We start from the raw sequence: 23,042 nt of genomic DNA, 5'->3' as shown, positions 1-23,042 counted from the left end.
CCCCTCCTTCGGTGACCTCTCGTCGCGGTCCTCGGGCCTGCGTGGGCAGAGCGCTGGGCACCATTGGGAAGGAAGCGCCCGAGTGGGGACCGGAGTTAGAGTTGGGAAGCAGCTCAGAAGGCCGGAGCCCCTTCTTCACAGTTGAAACTGCTTTGTCCGTCGGGTCACCAAGGGAGAAGGTGGCTTTTCGCTAAGGTGACGACTGACTACTGCGGCCCTGGGTGAGTTAGCTCCTTGTTTAGCTTTATGAGGGTAACGGCGCTGCCCGCCTACAGCCTCGTCAAGATAACGCGTGTAAAAGCTCCGACCCCGGGGCTGCAGAAAGGGAGCTGAAACGGTTAAAAGGCCGGCCCCGGGCCGGTGCGCAGGGGCGTCGCTGCCCCCTGGCGGAGGCTGGGTCTGGCTTCCCCGGCAGCTCTTGGGCCGCAGACAGCGCCTGCCGGTCACCACCGCTCCTCCCGAGCCCTCTGAGATCCCCTCCCCCCCCTCAGTGACCATAGCCACACACCAGGTTGTGGAGTTTATAAAATCTACCGAGCCAGCGGGCGCCAGCCGGGGCACCGCCCGGGAACAAGGGCCGCCCAGGGCCATTTAGTCAGTCGCAGCTGCCAGCGCCACCCGCCTGCCCACCCGCAGCCGGGGACCGCCGGGGCCCCGGGCGCCGCCCCCCGAGACCCCCGGGCTCTGCCCTGCTCCCCACGGGAGGGCGCACACACGCGGGCCGCGGAGGCGGGGGCAGGGTTCACATCTCAGTCTCAGCCAGCAGGCTCTCTCCCAGCCCTGACGTCATCAGCACCATCTGCGAGCCAGGATCTGCGGAAAGGGCGAAGGAAGCAAAGGCTCTGAGATTATTTAGAACGGGGGCAGGGAAGGCAGGGTCCGGTCGGGGTGAGTTGGCCATGTAGGGAGCCGTGGAAGAAGGGAGGGCCTGAGGGTTTCAGCGTCCCCCTCCCTGCGGCTCCAGGTTTTGGCTCTTACCGCTGGGGCAGATCCAGGACCCGCCCCTCTGGCGAGCACTGAGTTCCCCATCTCGCTCCCTCTCCTGGAGCCGGCCGCTATCTCCCCCCGCAGCCGCCTCCTCCTCCTCCTCGCCCTCCGAGAGCAGGTCACAGATCTGCTGCTGCAGCTCCGGGCTGATGCTGTTCTCAGTTAACACCAGGCTCCGCAAAGCTGTGGGATAGTTCTCCACCATGTCCAGCAGCGTCTGCGGGTGATTTGGGGGAGGAGGCCTCCTGAGTGCCCGACACCAGTCCCTGCCACCTTCCTGCAGCACGGGAAACCCTCCCCACCCCTCACCCCCGCCTGGCACTCCCCGCACCTCCTCCCTATCTCCTCGCCCAGAGTGGGCCGGACTGGTTTCTGCCCTGCAGGGAGAAGGGACCAAAGTCATACAACATCACAAAGCGGGCAAGACGGCTGTGTAGGGGAAAGGGTGGCCCTTGAGTTTGTTTGGCAGCTTCTAGCAATGGGCTTTGTTTTGGGCACTCATGAAATACTGGATTGGGAGAAGGAGCTGTGTGACCTTGGACAAGCTTTCCCTGCCCTCTCTGAGCACGAATTTCCTCAATTAGAATACTAGGGAGGTAAGACTAGGGAGGAAATTTCCAAGGTTCCGGGTTGTAAATCCTATAGTTTAACTCGGGGTTTTTCTTATCCCCTCCAGAGGCACAGGGAAGGCAGGGGAAATACACATTCTGGCTTCTCTAGGCTTTTTCATCCCCCTGGCACCCAGCAGAGTGTTCTGCACACGGTGGGCTGAGCTTGTGTGGCCAGCTTCCTGGGCTCCTCACCTGGGCTGACTGGTTGGTAAGCCCAGTCCCCTCCAGATCCAGGACCTCGAGGGTGCGGCTGGAGGCCACAGCCACAGCCAGCATCCCTGCCACATGGTCACCTGGAGGGAGATAGCCAAGGAGAACTTATTGCCCCCTCCCATCCCTCAGCATCACCCATTGCCCTAGCAACCACCGGATGCCCCACCTTCCCTTCGGAGGGAAGCTGGTGATTGGTTGGGTCATCAGAAGAAGATAGCTATGATTGGTCAGTAGTTGCCAGCAAAGGCCGGTACTGGTGGATGTATGGAGTACAGTGATATTGGGGGGAAGGGGAGAGAAAAGACAGTGTATAGAGAACTGTGGCTCCCTCTGTATATCCCCCACTTGCACAGCAAACTTGCACAGGATCTTACAATATTCTAGGATTGCCAAAGCAAAGCAAAGGTCGATCAGGAAAATTGAGAAGCAGCATCTTCTGCCCCCATGCTCACACTTTGCATTCCAAGTTCTAGTTGGGGGTTTCCTGAGGTCTCACCCAGGGGGTTGTAGTCCAGATTGAGGACTCGGACCTGGGAGCTGTGGGCCACAGCGATGGCAAGTCTGCTCCAGCCCTTGGGGGTGATTCCTGGGTTGGCACTCAGGGTCAGCTCCTTAAGGCCTGGGAGGGGGGAGAAGCCGATGGTGCTGAGTTTTGGGCCGCCTGGGCCCATTCTCCAGGCTGCAGTCAGAGACCTGATGAAAGCCCCTGCTGTTCCATCCAGATGTGAGACCTCATCCTGCTTCCTCCTCTCCCAGCTCCTCCAAAACCCCCAGCCCAGCTTCTACCCAGATATGGAGCGTGGTCCCGATTCATTCTTTTCTCCCTTAGTTCATATTTATCATATTTGGGGCATTTCCAAAAACCCCTCCCCTTGGGAGTCCAAGAATGACTTCAGACATTCCACCTCCCTAAAGTGCAGTAGGCTCTGTAATTCCCACTCCACCCCTTAAGCAGAATAACCTCCCACCTTTAGACGTGGAACCCACAAAACTGCTGGAAAAGGAGACAAGTCAGCTTCAGGAGAAGCACAGAAATTCCCATCTACTGCCCTTGCCCCTTTGGTCACGACCCTCTGCGCTGCTCACCTGACTTAGCCCCATCAGGGGGCAGGAGACCACAGATGAGGTTGATGGCTTCATCCCCCAGCATGCAGTCCCCCAAGTCTAGGGCCACGAGGGCAGGGTGCAGGGCCAGGGCGGGGTTGAGCAGGGCCAATCCAGCATCTGTCAGGGGGCTCCCATGAAGGCTGGGAGGGGGGAGAAGAGTGAGGAGGCGGTCATTGCTATCAAGCACCAGCCTCTTTACACAAAGAGTGGTCTTGCCTTCTGCATGCTGGGGCAGTGGCCCACATAGTCATGTGTGGGGCAGGCTGGGGGTGCAGGGAGGAAGGGGAAGAAAATCACATCCAGCTAGCCAAAGTATCAGAGAGGCCTGGGAGATTGTGGGGTCAAAGTGGCAGTGGGTTCCGGTCTTTATGGGGGAGGGAGGAGACCTGTGGAAGGATGCAGTTTTGGGAGAAAGCTCAATCTGAGAGGGCTGAAGGCGAAGGGTGGGTGGAGTGGAAGGCTGGGCTTGGGGGGTGTGTGTGAAGGAAAATTGGTCCACTGTGCTGCGTCAGGGGAATTAAAAGAGGAAAGCCAGAATGCCCTAGGATGGTGGGTCAGGAGTATCTGGTAAGAATTTAGGGCAGAGTATATCCTGCATGGGAAAAGAAAATCCCATTCAGGATTGGGAATTAGGTTTTCATCTTGAGAAGAGCATTAGGAAGAGTTACAGCTCAGGGAGGGGGCGAGTAATTAGAGATGAAATTATGGGAAATAAAAATTAGATCCTAAGTAGGAAATTAGGGAGAAACTGCCCTGAAAAAAGAGGTTCAGCACAGGAAGTAGCAAGAGAGTAGCCAGGTTCAGCATGGGAACAAAAGACATCACTTAGATGGGGCAGATCTTGACTTCTAATGGAAGATGACATGAGAACGCCCCTCAGAGGGCTTATTAAAGGAGTATTCTAGTCTGGGAGAATGGGATGGGGGATACTTAGAAAGTGAGGGTGGGAATGAGTTTCCAGAGTTCATAAGATACTGAGCTAGAAAAAACTCTAAGGGGTCAATCTAGGTCTTCCAGTTCATTTTATAAATGAAAGTGAAGCTCAATAGATGTGAATTGCCAAGGTCATTAAGGTATTATTAAATAGGAGTCAGAAGAAACGGTGTAAGGGGGGGGGGGGGGGGGGGGGGGGGGGGGGGGGGGGGGGGGGAGGGGATAAGGGGACAAGAACTGACCAGGTGTGTGAAAATGAGGTTGGGGGTCCTCCCCTGTGGGGGGGGTCTCATCCCAGGAAGGGGTAAATCTGCCTGCCTTCAGTCGGGTGGTGCCGGGGAGTCCCGACGCAGGGGGGCCGGGTTGAGGTACCGGGAGGGGCCCCTGCCCAGCCCACGCCCTCCCCCAGCCCGCTCCTGGGGCACTCACAAGAGGGACTGCACGGAGCGGTTGACCCTGAGGGCCTCGGCCAGCTGCTTGACGCGCCCGGGGCTGGACACGACGCCCAGATTGAGGTTCAGCTGCGCCAGGGACGAGGCTCCGGCTAGGGCGCGGCAGATGCGGGCGAAGTCTCGGTCGCAGAGGCGGCAGCCGCGCAGGGACAGCAGGCGCACGGCGTTGTCCCGCAGGCCACGGCAGATGTCCCGCACCTCAGCGCTCGACAGCGGCTCCCCGGAGATCTGGATGGAGCTGGGCAGCATGGTCGCCGCCGCGGGGCCGGGCCGCTGAGGGCGCCGGGGGCGAGGAGCCGGGCACCCGGCTGGGCGCGGGGGCGCGCGGCGAATAGGGCGCTCCGTGCCTGCGGGCCCCAGCCCGGGGCTCCGCTGCCGGGCTAGAGGCGGCGCTGCGGTCTGACTCGAGCGGGCGGGGTCCCGGCCGCGGCCCCGGCAGGCTGAGAGCTCCGAGCCCCGGGCCCCGCGCAGCGGGCGGCGGAGGCTCCGGGGCCTCGGCTCATGGCGCGTGGCCCCGGACCCAAGAGGGCCCGGTGCAGAAGGAGCACGTGCCCCGGGGCTTCCTGCTGCTCCCGCTCCCCCTCCTCGAAGCCTCTCCCCGTCTCCCTGGGGCCGGGCGGATGCTGGTTACCGCTCCTCCGTGGGCCGCGTCCGCAGAACCCCGCTGCGGAGAGCTGCGGCTCGGGATCTGCTCGGGCTCCGGCCTGGGGCTCCAGCGGCTTTGCCGGGGAGGGCGGCCGGTTTCCACGGCAACGGCCGCGTCACGGCCTCTCGCTCCGCCCTCTCCCAATCCAATCCGCGCTCCACTGACAGGCCATCGGGTTAGCCCGAGCCCGGGGTCTGGGAAGGGGCTTGTGACAGCCCCGCCGCTGTCAGTCCATCCAGACCTGAGGGACTTAGGAGCCGAGGCAGTGGGCATGGGCGAGGCGACCCCACCTCATCTCCCGGGATCGCGGGGTTAAAGCTGGGAGGTGAGATTGCTAACAAAGCTCCCTCCCCTCCGACTGAACTAGGGTCATCGACCTACGCTGGAGAGATGCCCACGGAGGACCACGATGGGAGCGAGCCCTGCGTGAAGTCACTTGTGTACGTGCGGAGGCGACCCAAACGTCTGCCACGCACACTCAGCCCCGAGCCCGATTCTCTCCTAGTTGTATGCGACCCTCTGGTTTCCCGACCCAGGGCATCCTTGCTTCCACAGGCCCTTTCATTTGCCCCCGCCTTCCCTTGACTCCTCCTACCCAGATCGCTGCTCGTTTGCCCCGCCCTTTTTGTCCCAGCCGCAGTGACGTGACGTGCTCCGTGCGTGGGGATTCCGTGGGACTGGTCCGATTACCCAGTTCACCTTGCGCCCGGTGAACAAATGATCTCTGCCAGGCCGGGGCGTGAGTGCGTGATGCTCCCCTACCCCGAGCGCCTTTCTAGGTCTGAGCTTAGGTTACACAGATGTCAGCATGAAGGCAGGCCCAAATGGTGGTAAGGGAAACAAAGGTAAAGGTGGGAAGAGGCCTAGTTTAAAAACCAAGTAGCAGGTGGTGTCCAATAGCGTCGGATTCTGCCTGACCCTCTTTATGTGTTTGATGTAAAGTACTCCAGCTAATTTTAAAGATGAGAAGACTGAGGCAAACAGGGTTAAGGTTTCAACGTCACGAGATGGTCTCTAAACCCAGAACTCTGGGAGAGGAATCATCCCGACCCCACCCACGGCACTCTGTTGAACTAAAAAAGCATGGGTGCAGACCCAGGGAGCACTTCCTAGTCCTGGAACCGCTAGAAGCGCAGTGGATAGAACAATGGACCTGTTATCAAGTTTGGTCTCACTATCTACATAAAATGCATACCTGATTTCCCCAGTAGTAAAATGGAGATGAGAATATTTGCTAAATACTTACCACAAAGCTTGGCACTCAATGTGAACTAAATAAATGCATATTCCTTTCTTCTTTGTATTTTCAGGTAAATAATTTCCTCTCACTGACCCCATTTCTACATCTGCAATGTAGGGTTTACCATATTATCTTCTAATTTGGCCACTATTGTGGAGTTCCAAGGTAATGGTGTTCTGCATAAGGAAGCAATCTATGTCAACTGTTACCACCATATTCCCCAGAAAAAAAATGCAGTTAGGGAAACAGGGAATGCTTTCTGGCTGACACCCCTAGTGTAAATAGGAAGCCAAGAGGAGCTAAGGACTACAGAGCAGAACATGATAGTTTGCTCAAAATCTCAGCAATGTAGAAATTGTTTTCTCCAACCAGGGCCACCATCAAGTGAAATGTGTTTTGAACCCCATTTCTCAAGTCTTGGGTTGAAGGATGCACAAAATCCCATCAGCTTATACTCTGTGAAAAACATACTCTATCACTCTCCACCCCTGTATTAGACATATTAATTTCAAATGTTTTACTCCTACATCTAACACCTATTGCCCCTTTATCAACCAGAAACTGCCTTGCAGTTTTATCCTATTAAAGGTAAACAGGAGAGTCCTAGCAAAAAGTATCTATAGACTGTCCCCTAGTGCAATAGCCATGTACATTAAGTTTTCTGATAATGATGCAAATTTACATCTTGGGTTAGATAGGTCGGCAAGTGAAAGCCTGGATGTACACACACTATAGTAGGGTAAGTGCTGGGAAAGATTGGTCCAGTTCCATGCTGCACACACTATAGTAGGGTAAGTGCTGGGAAAGATTGGTCCAGTTCCATGCTGCATGCACAGAAACGACTTGTTTTGGAAAAATCTGTGTCAGGTCTGGAAGCCACTACCATCCTGATTTGGGCCTGTCTACTGATCCAACTAGCTGAATCTACTGTTGCTACTCAAATCTTCTGACCCAAGTGAGTTTACATATTTATGCCCTGCTTCCTAGGTACCTACTCCGCTCCCCCAAGCTCCCCACCCTCCTCCCCACCACAGAATTAATGTGAAAGGCTGAAAAGAAGGGGATATTTTATAACGGCCACCAACTGAGAAAGGTGGTGATGGCAGGGCGGGCCACTGGAAGAGTAGCTGAATTTCCAGATCCCAATTAATCTTTTAATTACCAAATCTATAATTAGCAAAATGGTACAGAGAGAATGAAAGGGGAGGAGGGGGATGGAGAGGAGGACCCAGAGGGCCTGACATACTTTCTGCCCTGGAAGAACAGCCCTGATCCTGGGCAAGGAGCTCCGGGCCACACTCTTCATAAGCTTAGAAGAGATGCAGGGATATTGGTGGGGGAATCCATAGCTCCACAGAAGCCCCAACCCCCATCAAAAAGACACAGGTCACCAACACTGTCCTTTAATCCTCTTCCCCACGATGCTGTGGAGACCAGCAAGCTGAACTTGAGTGGAGGGGATATTTGAAAAGACCAGGATGGAGTCAGTGTGGCTGCAGAGTCAAGGCAACAGCCTTGGCTGTGGCATTGAGCACGGCGATAGGGAGCCCTGCGATGGGAATGTCCCGGGGGACTCTCTGGATGGGGGGGATGTTGGGACCCTCGAGGGTGTCCAGGATCCCTAAGAGAAGAAAGGAGGCGAACACAGAATTTCTGAGTGGCTTAGATTGGATACTGAAACACAACCCACCCTAGAAGTTCTCCTTGGGTTCTGAAGATCATCCTGAGGTACCTGACACTCTAGGGAATCTTCTTAAAGAAAATGTACTTGAACCCTCTAGGAAGTTTGTTAATGTTGGCTCCTGCACTGCATCTAACCTAGCCTAATGAGATGGTTGGTGGCGATCCTCTCATTAGGTTGAAAGCTCAGTGAGAGCAAGTCTTATTCTTGCTGTTTTCTCTTTGTATCTCCAATGCTTGGCACACAGTGCTTAATAAATGCCTACTTCTTGCTGCAAGAGTTCCTCAAAAACACTTCAGGAAGTGCTGGAGAAGCCTGTAGGGAGGAGATAGGACTAGAACAGGGATTACTTCCCTCTCCTTTCTTCGTTGGCTAAACTAGAAAAAAGCAGCCAATAATCACCCTCCACTCCCTTCCCTACCCCCACCCATATCCATGACTTACCTTCCACAACTTTGTGGTAGGCAAAATGCAGGTAAAGTAAGAAGAGCATGTGTAGGGTAGCAAGGGTCCCACAGAGAAGCAGTCGCTGTGTGGGACCCACTGTCCTTGACACTAGCACCGCCACCTGGGGCCACAAAGGATGTCACAGTTCAAGTAAACCCGGCCCATCCTGGGACAAACACTGTGGGTAGGAAGGACAGCAAGGGGGTGGGAGTGGGGAGCTGCCTCTGAACTTGGCAGAATGGCCCTTCTTCATGTCCATGACCTTGGTGGTTTGGGGTTGGGGGCGAAGAACCTACCCACTCATGAGCCACTCTTAGATTCATGCCCATTCTCAGGCCTCCTCCCATACCCCTCACCCTCATAACTCCTTCCCCAACTCACCATGCGCAGGGTGGACAATCCACCCACTAACAGCCAAAAAAGATAGAAGAGAGCATGGAGATGGATGTTGTAGGTGATGAAGAGAACAATGCAATGTCCAAAAAGTCCATAGCCCTGAGGAATGAGAAGAGATGGCATTTGGTGGCAGGCCTGGGGAACCTCCCAATTTTATCCCAGGGACTCAGATACCTCTCATTATGGCCTTGGCTAGTTAAGGGATTGATCCAGCTGAGGATCAGAGAATTTGCCTGCTGCCTGCCCACCCACATGGTCCTCTTACCAGCAGTGCCAGCATCTGTAACATGGTGATTTGTGCATTACACAGGTAAGCCAAGAAATAAATGAAAGATGAGACACCCAGCCAGTAGCCAAAGCAGGTGCCGATTGCAGTGCCCATCAGGGTGCCTTCCCGCTGGGGTAAGGAAAAAAAATTAGACTGATTTAATCACACAAAACCTTTCACTCTCACTTCCCTCATTCTTTTTCTCAAAAGTCTGAATCCCATTCGGTCAGCTCTCTCAAAGCTGCCATTTGCCCTTTGTCCCAGTGTTTCCCACTTCATTTAATAATACCCAAGCACATGCCCTTAAGCCCAAAAAACACAGCCCTGGAGAGCCCCTTCATTAACCTCAGCCCCCTAACTGCTTACAATAATGGTATCAGATGTCTTCATCCCATGAAGGAGAATGGCAACCAGGGTGAACACCAGCATGAGGGGCCCATAGAGTTCGCCAGCAATTTTCTGTGGAGACACTAGCTCAGCTTGTGATGTTCAATTAACTGACAGCCTTCCCTTCTACTTCTGCCCTCCCAATACGAGCTCTTTTCTTGGAGCCCTTGGCCCTGAGTCCTGGGCCAGATTTCCCACCCCACCTTTCAGTGACTTTGCCCAGACCTTCCAAGCTCCCACACATTCAAACTACTGTTCCTCACTGGGCTATCATTTTCTACTTGGGAATATTTGGAAACATCAAATAACAAAAGGGATCATTACCACTTACCTGGGGAAAGTTGACCATCTTGACAGGAATCATAGACTCCAGAAGCCTATAAAATAGGAAGGATGAGAGGACAGGGTTGAGAATAACCATTTCTAGGAGGGATCTCTTTCCTTCTATTATAGTGCTGTCACCAGAAGGGGAAAATCTTTGAGGAAACTGGGCCAATGGGAAACAAGGAGATCTTGAAGAGCTCTACCTGGGGGACTGAGAGATTATGGACTGTGTGGAAATGTGTTTAACTTAGACAGTAATGACTGTCTAATATGTGTGTGTGTATATATATATATATATATATATATGTATATATATGTATATATACATACACACACACACACACACACACACAATTTTTCCCCCCTGAGGCAACTGGGAGTAAATGACTTGCCCAAGGTAGCACAGCTAGGAAGAAGTGTATGTAATATTAGTGAAAAATGATTTTCTTATTTCCCCTAGGGTTACTGGATTTAGAGTTGAAAGACAAAATATAGTCCAACACTTTCATTTTTATGGATGAGCAAAAAGAGTGTAAGAAACTTGTTCAAGATTACAGCCATACCTTTATGTCATGACTAAAGTTTATAATACACAATAAAACAATTTTATAAATAGGCAGGGTAAATATTATCCCTATTTTGTCAATTAGAAAGCTCAGAGAAGTAATTGAGTTACTCCAAATCTCACAGCTACTTGGTATAAGATTTGAACCATGTACCCTTTCCACTACATTATATCTTCTGTGTTATCAAATATTAATTATGTTCAAGTCAATGTTTTAAGTATAAGAGAAAGAGAGGTAAGACAGAGGCATTTGTCCTAGGGTTGGAAGAGAAACTAAGCACATTAATAACTGTGATAGAGAGGAGAAAAGATGCCGGCAAACACTCCATCTGCATTTGCTTTTGCTTACATTTCTCTGCTTAAGAACCTATGTATTCTTGTGATGTGTGACCTTCACAAAAGCCTGACCCTGAGACTGGAGTCCTATTTCTGGACTCAGGCCTGTAGAACAAAATGCATTCGAGGACTTGGCCAAGGGGCATGGGTATGGGGATCAGAGAAGCAGAGACAACTGGCTGCTATTGTGATTCTGGCAAAGGTGGGGAAGAATAGCTAGGGTGGGAAGAAAAGAACTCTTACCTGCTTCGAACTTGGGCAGGCTCCACATCAAAGTAAGGCCTAAGGATATCGATATTAGCATAGAGGCTGAAGGCCTTGGAAGCCTGTCTCTTCCCGGCCTGCCACATCTGAGAGAAAGGGATAAAGAAAGTAACTCCCTGAGAGCCTCTTCTGGTTTCTAGAAACTAGCTCAAATTTTCCAGAATAGGAGAAATTCTTGTTTGGCTGATACAGGGACCATCCTGCCTGAAGATGGAGACACAAATGGAATAGCTTGGGTAGAACCTTACTATTCCTTAGCCTTTTAGAAGTTCAGTATTGCTTACTTGATCAGCCACCTGACGACTTAGCTGTCCTTTGAAACCCTTCATTCCCAAGAATTCTCCATCCTCCTCCTCAGCAGCAGCTGCATCTGCATCCACCTCTTCTTCACGGAGCCGCTGATGTAGCTCCCCCATATCTTCGAAGCTAGATCCTGATGTGTCATCCATGTTTTCCATGTCAATCACTGCTGAGCCTCCACCCTGTGGGGTCAAAGATATAGTCTGTATTGAATCCAGATTAATAACCATGGTACTTACATCTCATCAATACTCTTGGCCCCTCTGATTGGACCTATGCCTGTAAGTCAGGGCCATGGGCTCCAGGGCTTTTATTTAAAGGGGTGTAAGTGTCCTAGAAGGAGGCTCAACATCGTTTTTCTCCCCGAATCCCACCAGCTAACTTCACCTCAGATACCTCTCCCCATTGTCAGCCTCCTTTTGTGTTGTAAGCTCCATGAGGACAAGAACTGTCTTCATTTTTATTTGTATCTCCAGCATTGTGGTAAATGCTTTAATAAATGTTTAAAAACAGGCTGATTTTTCTAATCCATCCATTCAACTCACTATCACTATTCCTCTTTCTCTTATCTGAAAACTGGGATTTTCCAAAAATGTAGATCTAGTTATGACGGAATGTACAAATGAATATACCACAAACCTTATATACACACACAGTGCCTCAAAAGTGCTTTATTAGGCCTGGAGAGACTTACACGAACTGATGCTGAGTGAAATGAGCAGGACCAGGAGATCATTATATACTTCAACAAAAATATTATATGATGACCAGTTCTGATGGACCTGGCCATCCTCAGCAATAAGATGAACCAAATCATTTCCAATGGAGCAGTAATGAACTGAACCAGCTACGCCCAGAGAAAGAACTCTGGGAGATGACTAAAAACCATTACATTGAATTCCCAATCCCTATATTTATGCCCACCTGCATTTTTGATTTCCTTCACAAGCTAATTGTACAATATTTCAGAGTCTGATTCTTTTTGTACAGCAAAATAACGTTTTGGTCATGTATACTTATTGTGTATCTAATTTATATTTTAATATATTTAACATCTACTGGTCATCCTGCCATCTGGGGGAGGGGGTGGGGGGTAAGAGGTGAAAAATTGGAACAAGAGGTTTGGCAATTGTTAATGATGTAAAGTTACCCATGCATATATCCTGTAAATAAAAGGCTATTAAATAAAAAAAAACACATGTACTTTAACATATTTAGCATGTATTAGTCTACTTGCCATCTGGGGAGGAGATGTAGGGAAAGAGGGGAAAAATCGGAACAAAAGATTTGTCAATTGTCAATGCTGAAAAATTACCTATGCATATATCTTGTAAATAAAAAGCTATAAAAAAAAAGTGCTTTATTGCCCATAAAAAAATACAAAAACCCAGCAGGCATTTCAAGTCTTCCACAATTTGGTTTTAATCTTCCTTCCCCAACTTATTTTATATTACTCCCATTCATATACTCCTCTTAACAAGCAAACTAGCCTACTATTTTCCTAGGATTTCACTTCTCACCCTTATAACTCCTTCACAAAGGGTGCCTCATGTTTAGTAGCGCTTCAGCTTTCTATACCTCCAGACTCCTTTTGAAGTGCCACATCTTTCTTAGCTATTAGCCACCTTCCTTTTAGAATTACTTTGTAATTACAAAATCTGTAAATATATTCTTAACTTCACTCCTCTCCCTCCCATTACAATGAAATGTTCCCGAGAACAGGGACTGTATAATTTTTCTATGCCCCTAATGTTTAGAAATGTTTTATATACAGTAACCATTTTGTCTGAATTGAATCTTCCCGTCTCTCCCAACTCTGGTTATTTTCTCTAAAGACTTGAAACTTTTCAGGCTCAGGCTCTACATTTTAGTCAGCCAAACTCATTTTTTTTTGTCCTGTACTCCCTGCTTCTTTCTCTCCAATGAGGACAGAGACTGAGTTTCTGTGCAACATTTTCTTCCTTACCCTCTTCCCTATTCTTCCACTTGGTTAATGTCCTTCCAAATCCAGCTTAAATGCTGCCTTTTATCAAATGTTTTCCCATCTCTCCCCCTTCCCTCCCCCTGCACTTTTCATTTCCTCTTGGAATTACTTTATATTTACTTAATTTGTACACGCATCAAAGATTTCCACAGCCTCCGTTCCAAATAAAGCTTTTCCTCTATTTTTCTGGGCTCTTTCACGCGGCCGGTTTCTCCTCCTCCCAAGATATTTGTCATAGTTCCTTAATCCCCAGGACAGAACGTCAAAGTTCTCTGAATCTCCCCGAGGATGCGGTAAAAGGGGTTAATATTTGTTGAAGGAGTGAGCTGCTCTTCCCTCTTGGCCCAATTTGAGGCCAGTCCAGTCCTTTCCCCTCCCTCTCAAGGCAGGGTCGGTCAATCCTGCGGACGACGGACTGCTGACTCTGCGTGCGGCGGGCGCCTGCGAGCCGGGAGCTCTTTTTCTGCAGCCCCGCGGAGGGGCCCGGAGAAGGAAAAAGATACAGCCCAAGGGGCAGCCCCGAGCCGGACGCGGACGGGAGTTCCCCCGGCTTAAGGCCCCGGTTTCCCCTTCTGTAAAACAAGGGCTCTGTAGTGGGCGGTCTCCGAGGCGCGCCCCCGGCCTCGCATCGCGGGATCCGGCGTGGGGCTGGGACGGGGAGGCCGCAAGTAAGGGAAGGGAGGAGGGGAGAGCGGAGAAGAGGGGCAGACCCAGACGCTACGTTCTCATGGCCGCAAGAACCTCGCGAGGCGTCTGCCGGCCAGTCCGGGAAGGTTGGGGGCAGAGCGGGTCATTTACCTGGATATTTTCCTCGAAGCCCCCCCACTCGGGGGAGGCCCCATTTCGGGCACCTCCCACCGGGGCCACGGGGCTTGCCATGTCCCTCGAAGGTTCCGGTCACTCGGGTCCGCGCAGGGACTGCGCAGAGGACACGGGGAGAGCCCAGCCCCAAGGCGGGTGGGGGGACGGGACAGACCAGAGTCTCCCCACCGTGGGATGCTCCCGGAGGAAGACGACCGGATGTTTAGGCGACCCCACCCGGAAGTTGTAGACGTGGAAACAGCGGGTCTATTCTATCTCGCGAGAACCAGGAAACGCTTGTTGCCACGGTGACGACGCGAGGAGGCTAGTGCGCACGCGCCCTGGGTGCGCAGCAGTCACGTGCTGTGAAAGATGGCGGCCTCCGGGGCGGTGGAAGAGATGCGGAGCCGCGTGGTGCTCGGGGAATTCGGGGTCCGAAATGTAAGGCTCAAGCGATGGACAGGACCGGGATGTGTACGGAGGAAGGGGTGCGGACCCACCCTTAGCGTCACTGTGCCTTTTTGCTCTAGGTTCATACCACGGACTTCCCGGGAAATTATTGCGGCTTCGATGATGCATGGGACCAGAGCCGCTTCGAAAAGGTGAGGGGGGTGGGGGCGGCGAGCGGTGACAGGGGAGGGGGGAGGGGGGCGGGGAGGGGGGCGGCGAGCGGTGACAGGGGAGCGGGGGGAGGGGGGCGGCGAGCGGTGACGGGGAGGGGGGAGGGGGGCGGTGAGGGGGAAGGGGGGCGGCGAGCGGTGACGGGGGAGCGGGGAGGGGGGCGGCGAGCGGTGACGGGGGAGCGGGGAGCGGGGCACGGGGCCCAGGGGAGCCTCTGGAGGGCAGGGGAAGGCGAGCCCCGCGAGCCCGGGCCGCAGAGGGGAGTGCGGGTGAATCTTTGCGCCCTTTCTCCGCCAAATTCTTTTAGGAATTCCGCGTGGATGTGGTGCACATGGACGAAAGTTCGCTGGAATTTGATATGGTTGGAATTGACGCTGCCATCGCCAATGCTTTTCGGAGGATCTTATTAGCTGAGGTAATAATGGTACTTACTCGCAGGGAAGAGGTGGTGGTAAGACTTTGTGAAGAGAGGGAAAGTGAAAAGGAAAAAACACCCCGTTGTATCCACATTTACTACTTGGGCTTGAGTAATATTTCTTGTGAATTTGTAAGTTTCCTTCTAGTTGCTTGTGTTTGTTCTCTTCTCCCCCTCCCCCCTTCCCTTTCCTTCCCCCCCCCCCTTTTTTTTAAAGGAGTACCTAGAAACAATGTTTCTTCCCAGGTGGAAGGAGAGGGTCTGTTCTGTTATATTTGAATGTTTTGTTGACTGAATATTTTCAAGGAGCAGTGTCATTTCCTTGTCTAGGTTCCAACTATGGCTGTGGAAAAAGTCTTTGTATACAACAATACATCCATTGTGCAGGATGAGATACTGGCCCATCGTTTGGGTCTCATTCCCATTCGTGCTGATCCCCGGCTTTTTGAGTATCGGAACCAAGGTAGGAGAGGAGAGATTGGTGTAGGACAAAGGAGAAAGGTTGTGGGTTGGCATAAAATAACCCCTCTTTCCTGTGCAGGTGATGAAGATGGTACTGAGATAGACACATTGCAATTTCAGCTGAAAGTCAAGTGTACCCGTAATCCTCAAGCTGCCAAAGACTCCTCTGATCCTAATGAACTTTATCTCAATCACAAAGGTTAGTGGTGACAGGATTAGAAAAACAAAAGGTGCAAAGCCAGTTCCTTTACTTATATGATCTTAGGCAAACTTTGTTTTTGACCCCCAGTCTCATCTGTAAAACGCAGGGGTAAGATTTTATAGTTGTAAATCTACATAGGGAAGCAGGAGGAGCATCTGCCGCTATCACCAGACCACAGAGGCCATCTAGGTCTCTAATGACACCTTCCAAATTTCCTTCAGATTATCAGAAAGTGACATTTTTTTGTTCTATCCTGTAGTATACACAAAACACATGACATGGATACCCCTGGGGAACCAAGCAGATGTTTTTCCCGAAGGCACCATTCGTCCTGTACATGATGACATCCTTATTGCTCAGCTACGTCCTGGCCAAGAGCTAGACCTAGTTATGCATTGTGTCAAAGGCATTGGTAAGGATTGTTGGGTGCTAGTCTAGCTATAGCTAGTCTCCTAAAGTTTTCAGTTTGGAAATGCTAATGGCGTAGCTCAAAGCATATTAATTGTGCCTTTCCTGTCCTCTTCAGGCAAAGACCATGCAAAATTTTCTCCTGTAGCCACTGCTAGTTACAGATTGTTGCCAGATATCACTCTACTACAGCCAGTAGAGGGAGAAGCAGCTGAGGAACTGAGTCGATGCTTTTCACCTGGTGTCATTCAGGTGCAAGACATTAAAGGTATCTTTAAGGGATGGTTATATCCCCACATTTTGTAATCCTTGAAGACACTCCTCAATTGTCATATTTCCTGATTCTTGCTGTTCTTTCTCAGGATTAAGTTTATAGCAGGTATCTGACTATTATGATGTTCATTCTAACAATAAAACCCTTTAGAGCATTTCTGAAGCCTCATTATAAGCTACTGGCTACAGATAATGCAGTTGAAGAAATTCAGAGATCTGATTGATTTTAGTGATGCATATGAGTATGATTTTGCTTTGACAGAATCAGTAATATCATTTTGTCAATCAGGAAAGAAAGTAGCCACAGTTGCCAACCCCCGTCTGGATACCTTTAGCAGAGAGATTTTTCGGCACGAAAACCTTAAGAAGTTGGTGCGGTTGGCCCGAGTCCGGGATCACTACATATGTGAGTATTGGGGAAAAGGACTTAGGAAAGGTGTAGGTATAAACTGAAAACCACACTTCCATCCCATACCCTGGGAAAAGGATTTCCTTTTCCCAACCCTGTAGCTCTATTTTGTCTGCTACAATTGAGCTTTTTACAGGCAGGCTTTCTCTCTTCTGTTTATATTTCTAGAATGCACTAAGTTTTTAAATGTTTTAACATTACAGTCTCAGTGGAATCAACAGGTGTCTTGCCCCCTGAAGTCCTGGTGAGTGAAGCCATCAAAGTTTTAATGGGGAAATGTCGACGCTTCCTGGATGAACTGGATTCAGTTCAGATGGACTGAATTATCTTGCAGAGACTTAGTGGCAGACAACAACTGGATGGCAAGATGGTTCACTTTATGGAGATGCCTCACTTTCCAAATAAATCCTGGGAATTGATTCCCTGATAGTCTGGGTATCTAAAAGACTCTTAAGAGAATATCATTGGAAATGGGATTGCCGTCTTATTGATGGCACAGTTTCCCTGAGACTTCAATTCAAAAGCATTCTTGATTTCGAAAAAGTAACGTCAACTTTGCAGTGAAAAGATCTTGGCATACAGATTATGTTCCCCAAATCAATGGGGAAAAGACAGGAATTGGTGAACAATAACCTTGGAAGTGCCACGGAAGTATTATGTACTATGAGAAAGGCAGCTTGTATATTAAACTTGTGTATCAAACTCAGATTTTTTACTGACATGCAGAAATGTGCCTCAGTTAATGTTTCTACAAAAAGCCTCTAAAAACAATAAAAAAAAAACTAACATGAAATCACAAGATGTTAAAAATTATCACAACACAATAAATACAACTGTTCCCTTCATGGCCCCAACCACACACAAGTATAAAGAGTTCCACTGAGGCAGTAGTCAAAGCTAGTAGAAGGCATGTTCCCAAACTGCCTTTGTGGTCAACAGAAAAACTTAAAATACTACAACAGAATACTTGAATGTGTGTGTAGAGGACAGGAAGTTTGTGCAATACAGGTAGACACACTGGATTTGAGACATTTTCCCAGCTTTCTCTTGTTCCTCTATGGGTCCATGAACTACAGAATCCTTGCCAAATACATTTCCAGCTCATTTTAGATTTAGATTTTAGAGGTGGCCTGGGTGTTTTGTTATAACCCTAGAATGGGGTTTTCAAAACTGGGCAGCTCTAATGAGCCATGACTGATGGTATTTATGAGGAAAATGTCCTGTAGGCAGTTGGAACTTCAGAAGCCATGAACTTATTAAAGGCACCTGAACTAGGATACTTGGAAACCAAGCTATAAGGACCAAGTCATGGGAGAAAAAGCTAATAAGCTTAGCCAGCTCCTAGGAATAGATGCTGCTTAATTCTGTCCAATAATCTTGGGTGCCCACAAAGCACCCGAGCATCAAGTGAATTGGTTAGAGATTGTGGCTGTTGCTCCTGAGGAACCCTTGCTAATGAGAGAATGTCATCTAGTCATTAGTAATAAACAGTAGATGTCATTCTCATGAATGATGGGAAGGCTTCCCCTTCACATAGGGAAGCTACAGGGTCCTGAGGTGAGGACTCAGATTTGGCCAATTTCTGAAGGGATCTTGTCCTTGGCCATAGCTACTTGTAAGCTATGATGTCTATACCCCTCCGAAGGGTCAAGATGAGTTGGCCATACATGCATTTCATTTACCATCCCAATCTAGCAACTAAATAGAAACCCAAATAGATCTGCCTCACATTGCTCCTCCCCCCAGCACATGGCGTGAAGCTATCAAGAATGGGCATATACATCCATTTCTGCGCCTGCAGTCAGCCGCAAACCAGTGGAACAGAAACCCCAATCCCATATTCTATATATGCTGCGAAGAGGGTACTTGGAAAGGGAGAAGGGAAAAATGACAACAAGGAACTACAGTTCTGCTCATGGCTTCTCTTGAAAATGCCCAGACATGGAGCTCTTCAGTGGTTTGGGAGACATCTTGGGAGAACTAGACAGAATAATGTAAGTCCTAACTCCCTTGAAAATGACATCAATGTAACTGCTTCTGGCCACTTCTTGGAGCCAGTCATTCGCTCTCCATCTCCAAGCCTGGTTCTTTCTCCAGGTCAGCACTGGAAGATGAGGCAGTGGAGATAGAGCTACAGGTTAGCTATGAGGGGGAAGGAGAAGAGATGACAATGAAGGCCTGGGAAAATTGTTCAAATGGCCATATCAGGGTTCAAAGATGGTGCTCAAGCATCCATCCTCGTTTTCCAGCACATCACATTCCAGCAACGGCTTTGGTTTTTTGAAGAGTGATGGAAGATTCTTAATGTGAACTTCCTTACGGAACTGTTCTCCCAGAGGTTTCTGTAAGAAACAAGCAGAAGTATTATGAAAACCTGAGCAGTGGGGCTCCCTGTTTCTCTGCAAATGGAAAGTTCCAGTCTTCTATTTTTAGTGACAGACTATTAATCTGGTAAGACTAGTTTGAGGTTTTCTCTCTACGTTTGTTTTTTAATATCCAATGGTTTCAAGAAACAAGTAGGGAAAGAAAAGGAGATAGTTTGTCATTCATAGGGCAATAATAAGGTGGTGGTTCCAAGTTTAGACTTACCCCAATACAGCCAGCAATGAGGCGTTTGAAGTGATCCTTTCTGCGCTTATCAGTAATTTTCTGCAGTGTAGGATTCAGTAGTTTGCAGTCAAACTGGTCCAGAGATTCCTTCTGTATTTCTGGGATTTGTTCCATCACAACTCTCACCTCTACGTACCTAGGGCGCTGAAAGAGGATTACATCTACTGAGGAGGATAGATTAGGCATCTCAGCTGGTAAATATTAAACAACATGCCAAGAGGCTCAAGAATGATAACCAGAAAGGCATCAGGAACAAACTGGCAGGTTCTAGTGTACCTACCAATGCTTCATATATCTGGAAGGCCAAGTGAACAAGTGCAGCCATACAACCATCATGCTGCCCATGCATCTGCAAACCCTTTAGCACACTGGTGAAAAACCATGTTACTGCATCAGAGAGGAGTGTTCCCGAGAGGACCTGAGGAAACAAACTGTCAGTACCAAATTTTTCCCCTCAAGCTTCCTAGAAATGCTAAGAAAATTGCTTAGAAGGGATCATTTTATCCAATGTCCTCTTTTGATACTGTAAGCCCAGAGAGAGTAACTTCTTCAAACAGGTAGTAAAATGGCTGTCAAGTGACCTAAGACCTCTAATTCTAAATTCTAAAATTAATCCTCTTTCCACTAAACTTTTGCTAGGCCCACACCCTCCTTTTAACCAATAATCCTTTGGTGATTCTGTTCTTAAAGTATCCTCTCTTTAGAAGAGTTGGGTGAGGAGAGAGGAACTCTACTTGTTTAAGCAGAGGCCAGCAGAGCTGAGTGGTGGTCCTCTGGCAAGATAAGGTGTCCTTCCAGGCTAGGGAAGTGAAGGCTGTGATGAGCAATGCTGTACACACATCCTAAAGAAGGGAAGAAAAGAAAATGAACTTTATTGAGGATTCTGTTTCTTTTCCCATTCTATTAGGATTTGAAAGCTTTGACAAAAGGAAGTGAATGTATGAGGCAATTTTATGAATGATTTCATTTTGTGAAAAGAAAAAAGAAAGATGGAGAGCCAGATAAAGTACACTACTATCACTTCTGCCATTCACTTACCTCATGCTTCATGAGACATTTGCCCAGATCTGTAAGCTCAGCCACGGCTGAGGGGGCTACTTCTGTACAAACCATCTCTTCATCTATGACCAAAAGGAAAGCAATTATTAGTGTCACCTTTCGGAGAAGCCCTCTCACATCTTGTTCAAGGGTAAAATAGTAGATGAAAGCACATCTGCATAACTAGGTACATTGGTCTAATGTGTGCCCGGATGCTCTCCCTGACTCAGGTACAGCACTTTCTGTCCTAAAGACATATTCTATATGGAGTCAGAAAAAAGAGCTTGATGGAAGTTCTCTCATCTAGATGTTGGTTTATCCTCCAATGGATGAGAAACGTATTTAATAATAAGCTTCAAATGTTGGGAAAGCTTTGTGTATAGCCAGATCTATGACATAAGAGCCAACTACCAAACTACTAGAAAGACATTATAAACTTTACAGGCACAACTGTAGCACAAAGGTCAAAGAGGAAAGAAAGCTAAGAAATCAGGAAATAAATTTCTCGCTCACCCTCTCCATCAGCTGGGGTGTTGGTATTGGTGGTGGTGCTATTGGTAGCTGTGTTGTGTTCAGCACCTTTCTTTGAAACACAGCAAACAGCTGTAGAGAAAGGCTGGGTTATTACAGAAAAAAAAAGATGTCCCATAAAAAGTATAGCCCATCTAAGAGACAAAAGTCTGTATTCTAATGCTGCTCTGGGTTATGGGATAGGGCAGAAAGTTGGCATGTACTAAGTATAAAAACATCTTTGGTGTGTGTGATAGGGGAATAGTTTTCTGGCCTGATAAATTTACTTTCCAAATTTAAGTTTTTGCAGGAAAACTCTCTATCTCCTGAAAGAGAACAACCTAAAGAGTTCATTATTTTCCTCAACCTTTAGGTAAAAATTCATTCCAAAATTTTCTACTGAGATTATAGTTTTTCTTTGCTTATGTCCTTCCTAACCGTGAGAAATCCCTCTCTGTTGTCTAAGACAAACTCTTCTAGTTATACTTAGCTCTTATGCTGTCTTCAGTGGGATGAGTAGTTTACACCCTGTTATTGATCCAATAACCATTAACACAACCTTTAATCTTAATTTCAAATCAGTCAGCATTTCTTGAATATTTGCTCAAGATTGACAACATAGTAGGATTGGTTCAATCAAGTTACTGAGATAATGGGAGAGATAATTTACACCTGAAATAATGTACTTGGAAATGCCAACACTTAACCATGAGAATTAGGCCTTCCCTTCTTTCTTTGTTCTTTCATGTGTTACTTACTGATCAGGTCCATAACTTCACGAGTGAGAAGCCTCACTAATTGTTCTTCCAACATCTCTTGAGATTCTGGATTTTCATCTGCAGTCTCTTCTTCACCGCTGAAGAGAGCCAAAGGGTTAGATAACACTGGAGGGGTTGTTAGGGTAAAGGGGAAAAGTTTGGGAATCAGGTGGAAAGTGAACCCTCCCCACTGCAGACTCGTCATTTCATTCCATTAAATTTATTACAACAAAAACTGGATATGGCACTAAATGATCTAGTATTAGACACACAATTCTGAAAGTTGAAGTGGGGGGAATGATGCACCTGAAAAGTCAGATTATATAATAATAGATCAGAGGAGATTTCCAAAGCATCAAAATCCTTTAACCTGGATGTCAGCCTACAGATCTTTCCTTTCCCACCTGGGACAGCTGAGCAAAGACTATTTCCCAAGAATGATTCCAATTTGAATCTCTGCTGACATAGTGGTTATTTGAGCAGGGCTTTCTGCCCAATAAACTTTAGGCAGAAACATTTCTTACCACAGTAAACTCCTCTGGTTGATGACTTGCCATTTCTGGGAAAGCCTCTGGAAAACAGTGAGGAAATAAAAAGAAAGAGTTGGAAATAATCTCCCACTTACGGGTTGGTTGAAATAAACAGAGCTCTATCATTCTATTATGTTCTATTATGGGTGGGAATGGTAAAAAAAAAAACAACTTCTTAAACTGTGGGTCAGGACCCCATTTGGGATCATGTAACTGAATGTTCAGACAGAAAAAGGCATGAAATTATTTTGGCAAGATTTAATTGTTTATGTGAAAATAAGCACATCCATCTTATTAATATGCAAATGTGCTTTCATCTTTAATAAATAATAAAATTACATTTATATATGTTATAAATATATATCACACACACACATATATATACACACATGAAAGAATTGTTTTATAATAAATTTCTTCATAATTTATTATAAATTAATGTTTGATTTGCATGCCTATTTTTATACCTGTATATCTAGGGTTATATAAAAATTTCTCTGATGAAAAGGGGTTGTCAAGTGAGAAAAATGTTTAAGAAGCCTTGTTATAGAATAAAGTCATCTAAGCTTCCTAGAAATGTAGTAGTTTGAAATAATGCCCCTTCTCAAGCTGTTGACCAGGAAAAAAACCAAAATTATTTGCAAAAAAATGAATAACCGTCTGATCTCCAAGATAAAAAGAGAACAAATGCAAATATGTAAGACTAAAAGCCATTCTCCCAAAGATAAATTTGATCAAATAACATGAATAAGCAATGCTCAAGAGAATAACAAATTATTACCATGTGAAATTTTGCCCCAAATTTACTAATAAGAAAAATACAAATCAAAATCAATTCCCAGGAAATTGTCAAAAGTGACACGA

At 47.9% G+C, this 23,042-nt stretch overlaps 4 protein-coding genes and 1 long non-coding RNA gene across 9 annotated transcripts in view; 2 read left to right on the top strand and 3 right to left on the bottom strand.

Moving 5' to 3' along the window:
• The first annotated feature begins 157 nt into the window (after positions 1-157).
• LOC116423190 lies at positions 158-6,242 on the top strand. Its single transcript, XR_004233690.1, has 2 exons — positions 158-221; positions 5,317-6,242. It is a non-coding gene; the product is annotated as an uncharacterized LOC116423190 (long non-coding RNA).
• LRRC73 (leucine rich repeat containing 73) lies at positions 508-5,319 on the bottom strand. Of its 2 annotated transcripts, XM_031964799.1 has the most exons (6): positions 4,281-5,319; positions 2,898-3,058; positions 2,308-2,430; positions 1,791-1,891; positions 979-1,204; positions 508-813 (listed from the first exon to the last, which is right to left on the bottom strand). In XM_031964799.1, the coding sequence occupies exons 1-6, from the start codon at positions 4,550-4,552 to the stop codon at positions 743-745; spliced, it is 954 nt and encodes a 317-aa protein (XP_031820659.1). In that variant the 5' UTR covers positions 4,553-5,319; the 3' UTR covers positions 508-742. The 2 variants fall into 2 exon arrangements, with proteins under 2 accessions (XP_031820659.1, XP_031820660.1); XM_031964800.1 differs by lacking the exon at positions 2,308-2,430.
• Positions 6,243-7,321: 1,079 nt separating the features above from the next.
• Positions 7,322-14,200, bottom strand: YIPF3 (Yip1 domain family member 3). Of its 2 annotated transcripts, none has more exons than XM_003769107.4 (9): positions 13,940-14,199; positions 11,142-11,339; positions 10,837-10,943; positions 9,700-9,745; positions 9,348-9,440; positions 8,979-9,110; positions 8,699-8,812; positions 8,315-8,438; positions 7,322-7,810 (listed from the first exon to the last, which is right to left on the bottom strand). In XM_003769107.4, exons 1-9 carry the CDS (start codon positions 14,018-14,020, stop codon positions 7,674-7,676), a joined length of 1,032 nt encoding a protein of 343 aa, XP_003769155.3. In that variant the 5' UTR covers positions 14,021-14,199; the 3' UTR covers positions 7,322-7,673. The 2 variants fall into 2 exon arrangements, with proteins under 2 accessions (XP_003769155.3, XP_023358765.1); XM_023502997.2 differs by lacking the exon at positions 7,322-7,810 and adding an exon at positions 7,824-8,185 and having other exon boundaries at positions 13,940-14,200.
• A 62-nt stretch (positions 14,201-14,262) lies between these two features.
• Positions 14,263-17,587, top strand: POLR1C (RNA polymerase I and III subunit C). 2 transcript variants are annotated; one of them, XM_031964798.1, is made up of 9 exons: positions 14,268-14,383; positions 14,473-14,544; positions 14,871-14,978; positions 15,309-15,441; positions 15,520-15,639; positions 15,902-16,054; positions 16,169-16,318; positions 16,613-16,729; positions 16,936-17,587. In XM_031964798.1, the coding sequence occupies exons 1-9, from the start codon at positions 14,315-14,317 to the stop codon at positions 17,052-17,054; spliced, it is 1,041 nt and encodes a 346-aa protein (XP_031820658.1). In that variant the 5' UTR covers positions 14,268-14,314; the 3' UTR covers positions 17,055-17,587. The 2 variants fall into 2 exon arrangements, with proteins under 2 accessions (XP_031820657.1, XP_031820658.1); XM_031964797.1 differs by having other exon boundaries at positions 14,263-14,383; positions 15,309-15,639.
• The window catches only part of XPO5 (exportin 5), a 59,692-nt gene continuing 54,079 nt past the window's right edge, over positions 17,430-23,042 (bottom strand). For both annotated transcript variants that reach the window (XM_012549078.3, XM_023502987.2), the window contains 8 exons: positions 22,173-22,219; positions 21,649-21,746; positions 20,894-20,983; positions 20,381-20,463; positions 20,077-20,184; positions 19,623-19,760; positions 19,322-19,486; positions 17,430-19,074 (listed from right to left, as the gene is read on the bottom strand). In XM_012549078.3, coding sequence (XP_012404532.1) covers positions 18,937-19,074; positions 19,322-19,486; positions 19,623-19,760; positions 20,077-20,184; positions 20,381-20,463; positions 20,894-20,983; positions 21,649-21,746; positions 22,173-22,219 — 867 coding nt within the window. In that variant the 3' untranslated portion in view covers positions 17,430-18,936. The remainder of the gene's footprint in view (positions 19,075-19,321; positions 19,487-19,622; positions 19,761-20,076; positions 20,185-20,380; positions 20,464-20,893; positions 20,984-21,648; positions 21,747-22,172; positions 22,220-23,042) is intronic.

The sequence above is a fragment of the Sarcophilus harrisii genome, chromosome 4 (genome assembly GCF_902635505.1).
Source record: "Sarcophilus harrisii chromosome 4, mSarHar1.11, whole genome shotgun sequence".
Lineage (NCBI taxonomy): Eukaryota > Metazoa > Chordata > Mammalia > Dasyuromorphia > Dasyuridae > Sarcophilus > Sarcophilus harrisii.
Note: the sequence above shows the minus strand (reverse complement) of the source record. Positions and strands in the feature narration are given on the sequence as shown.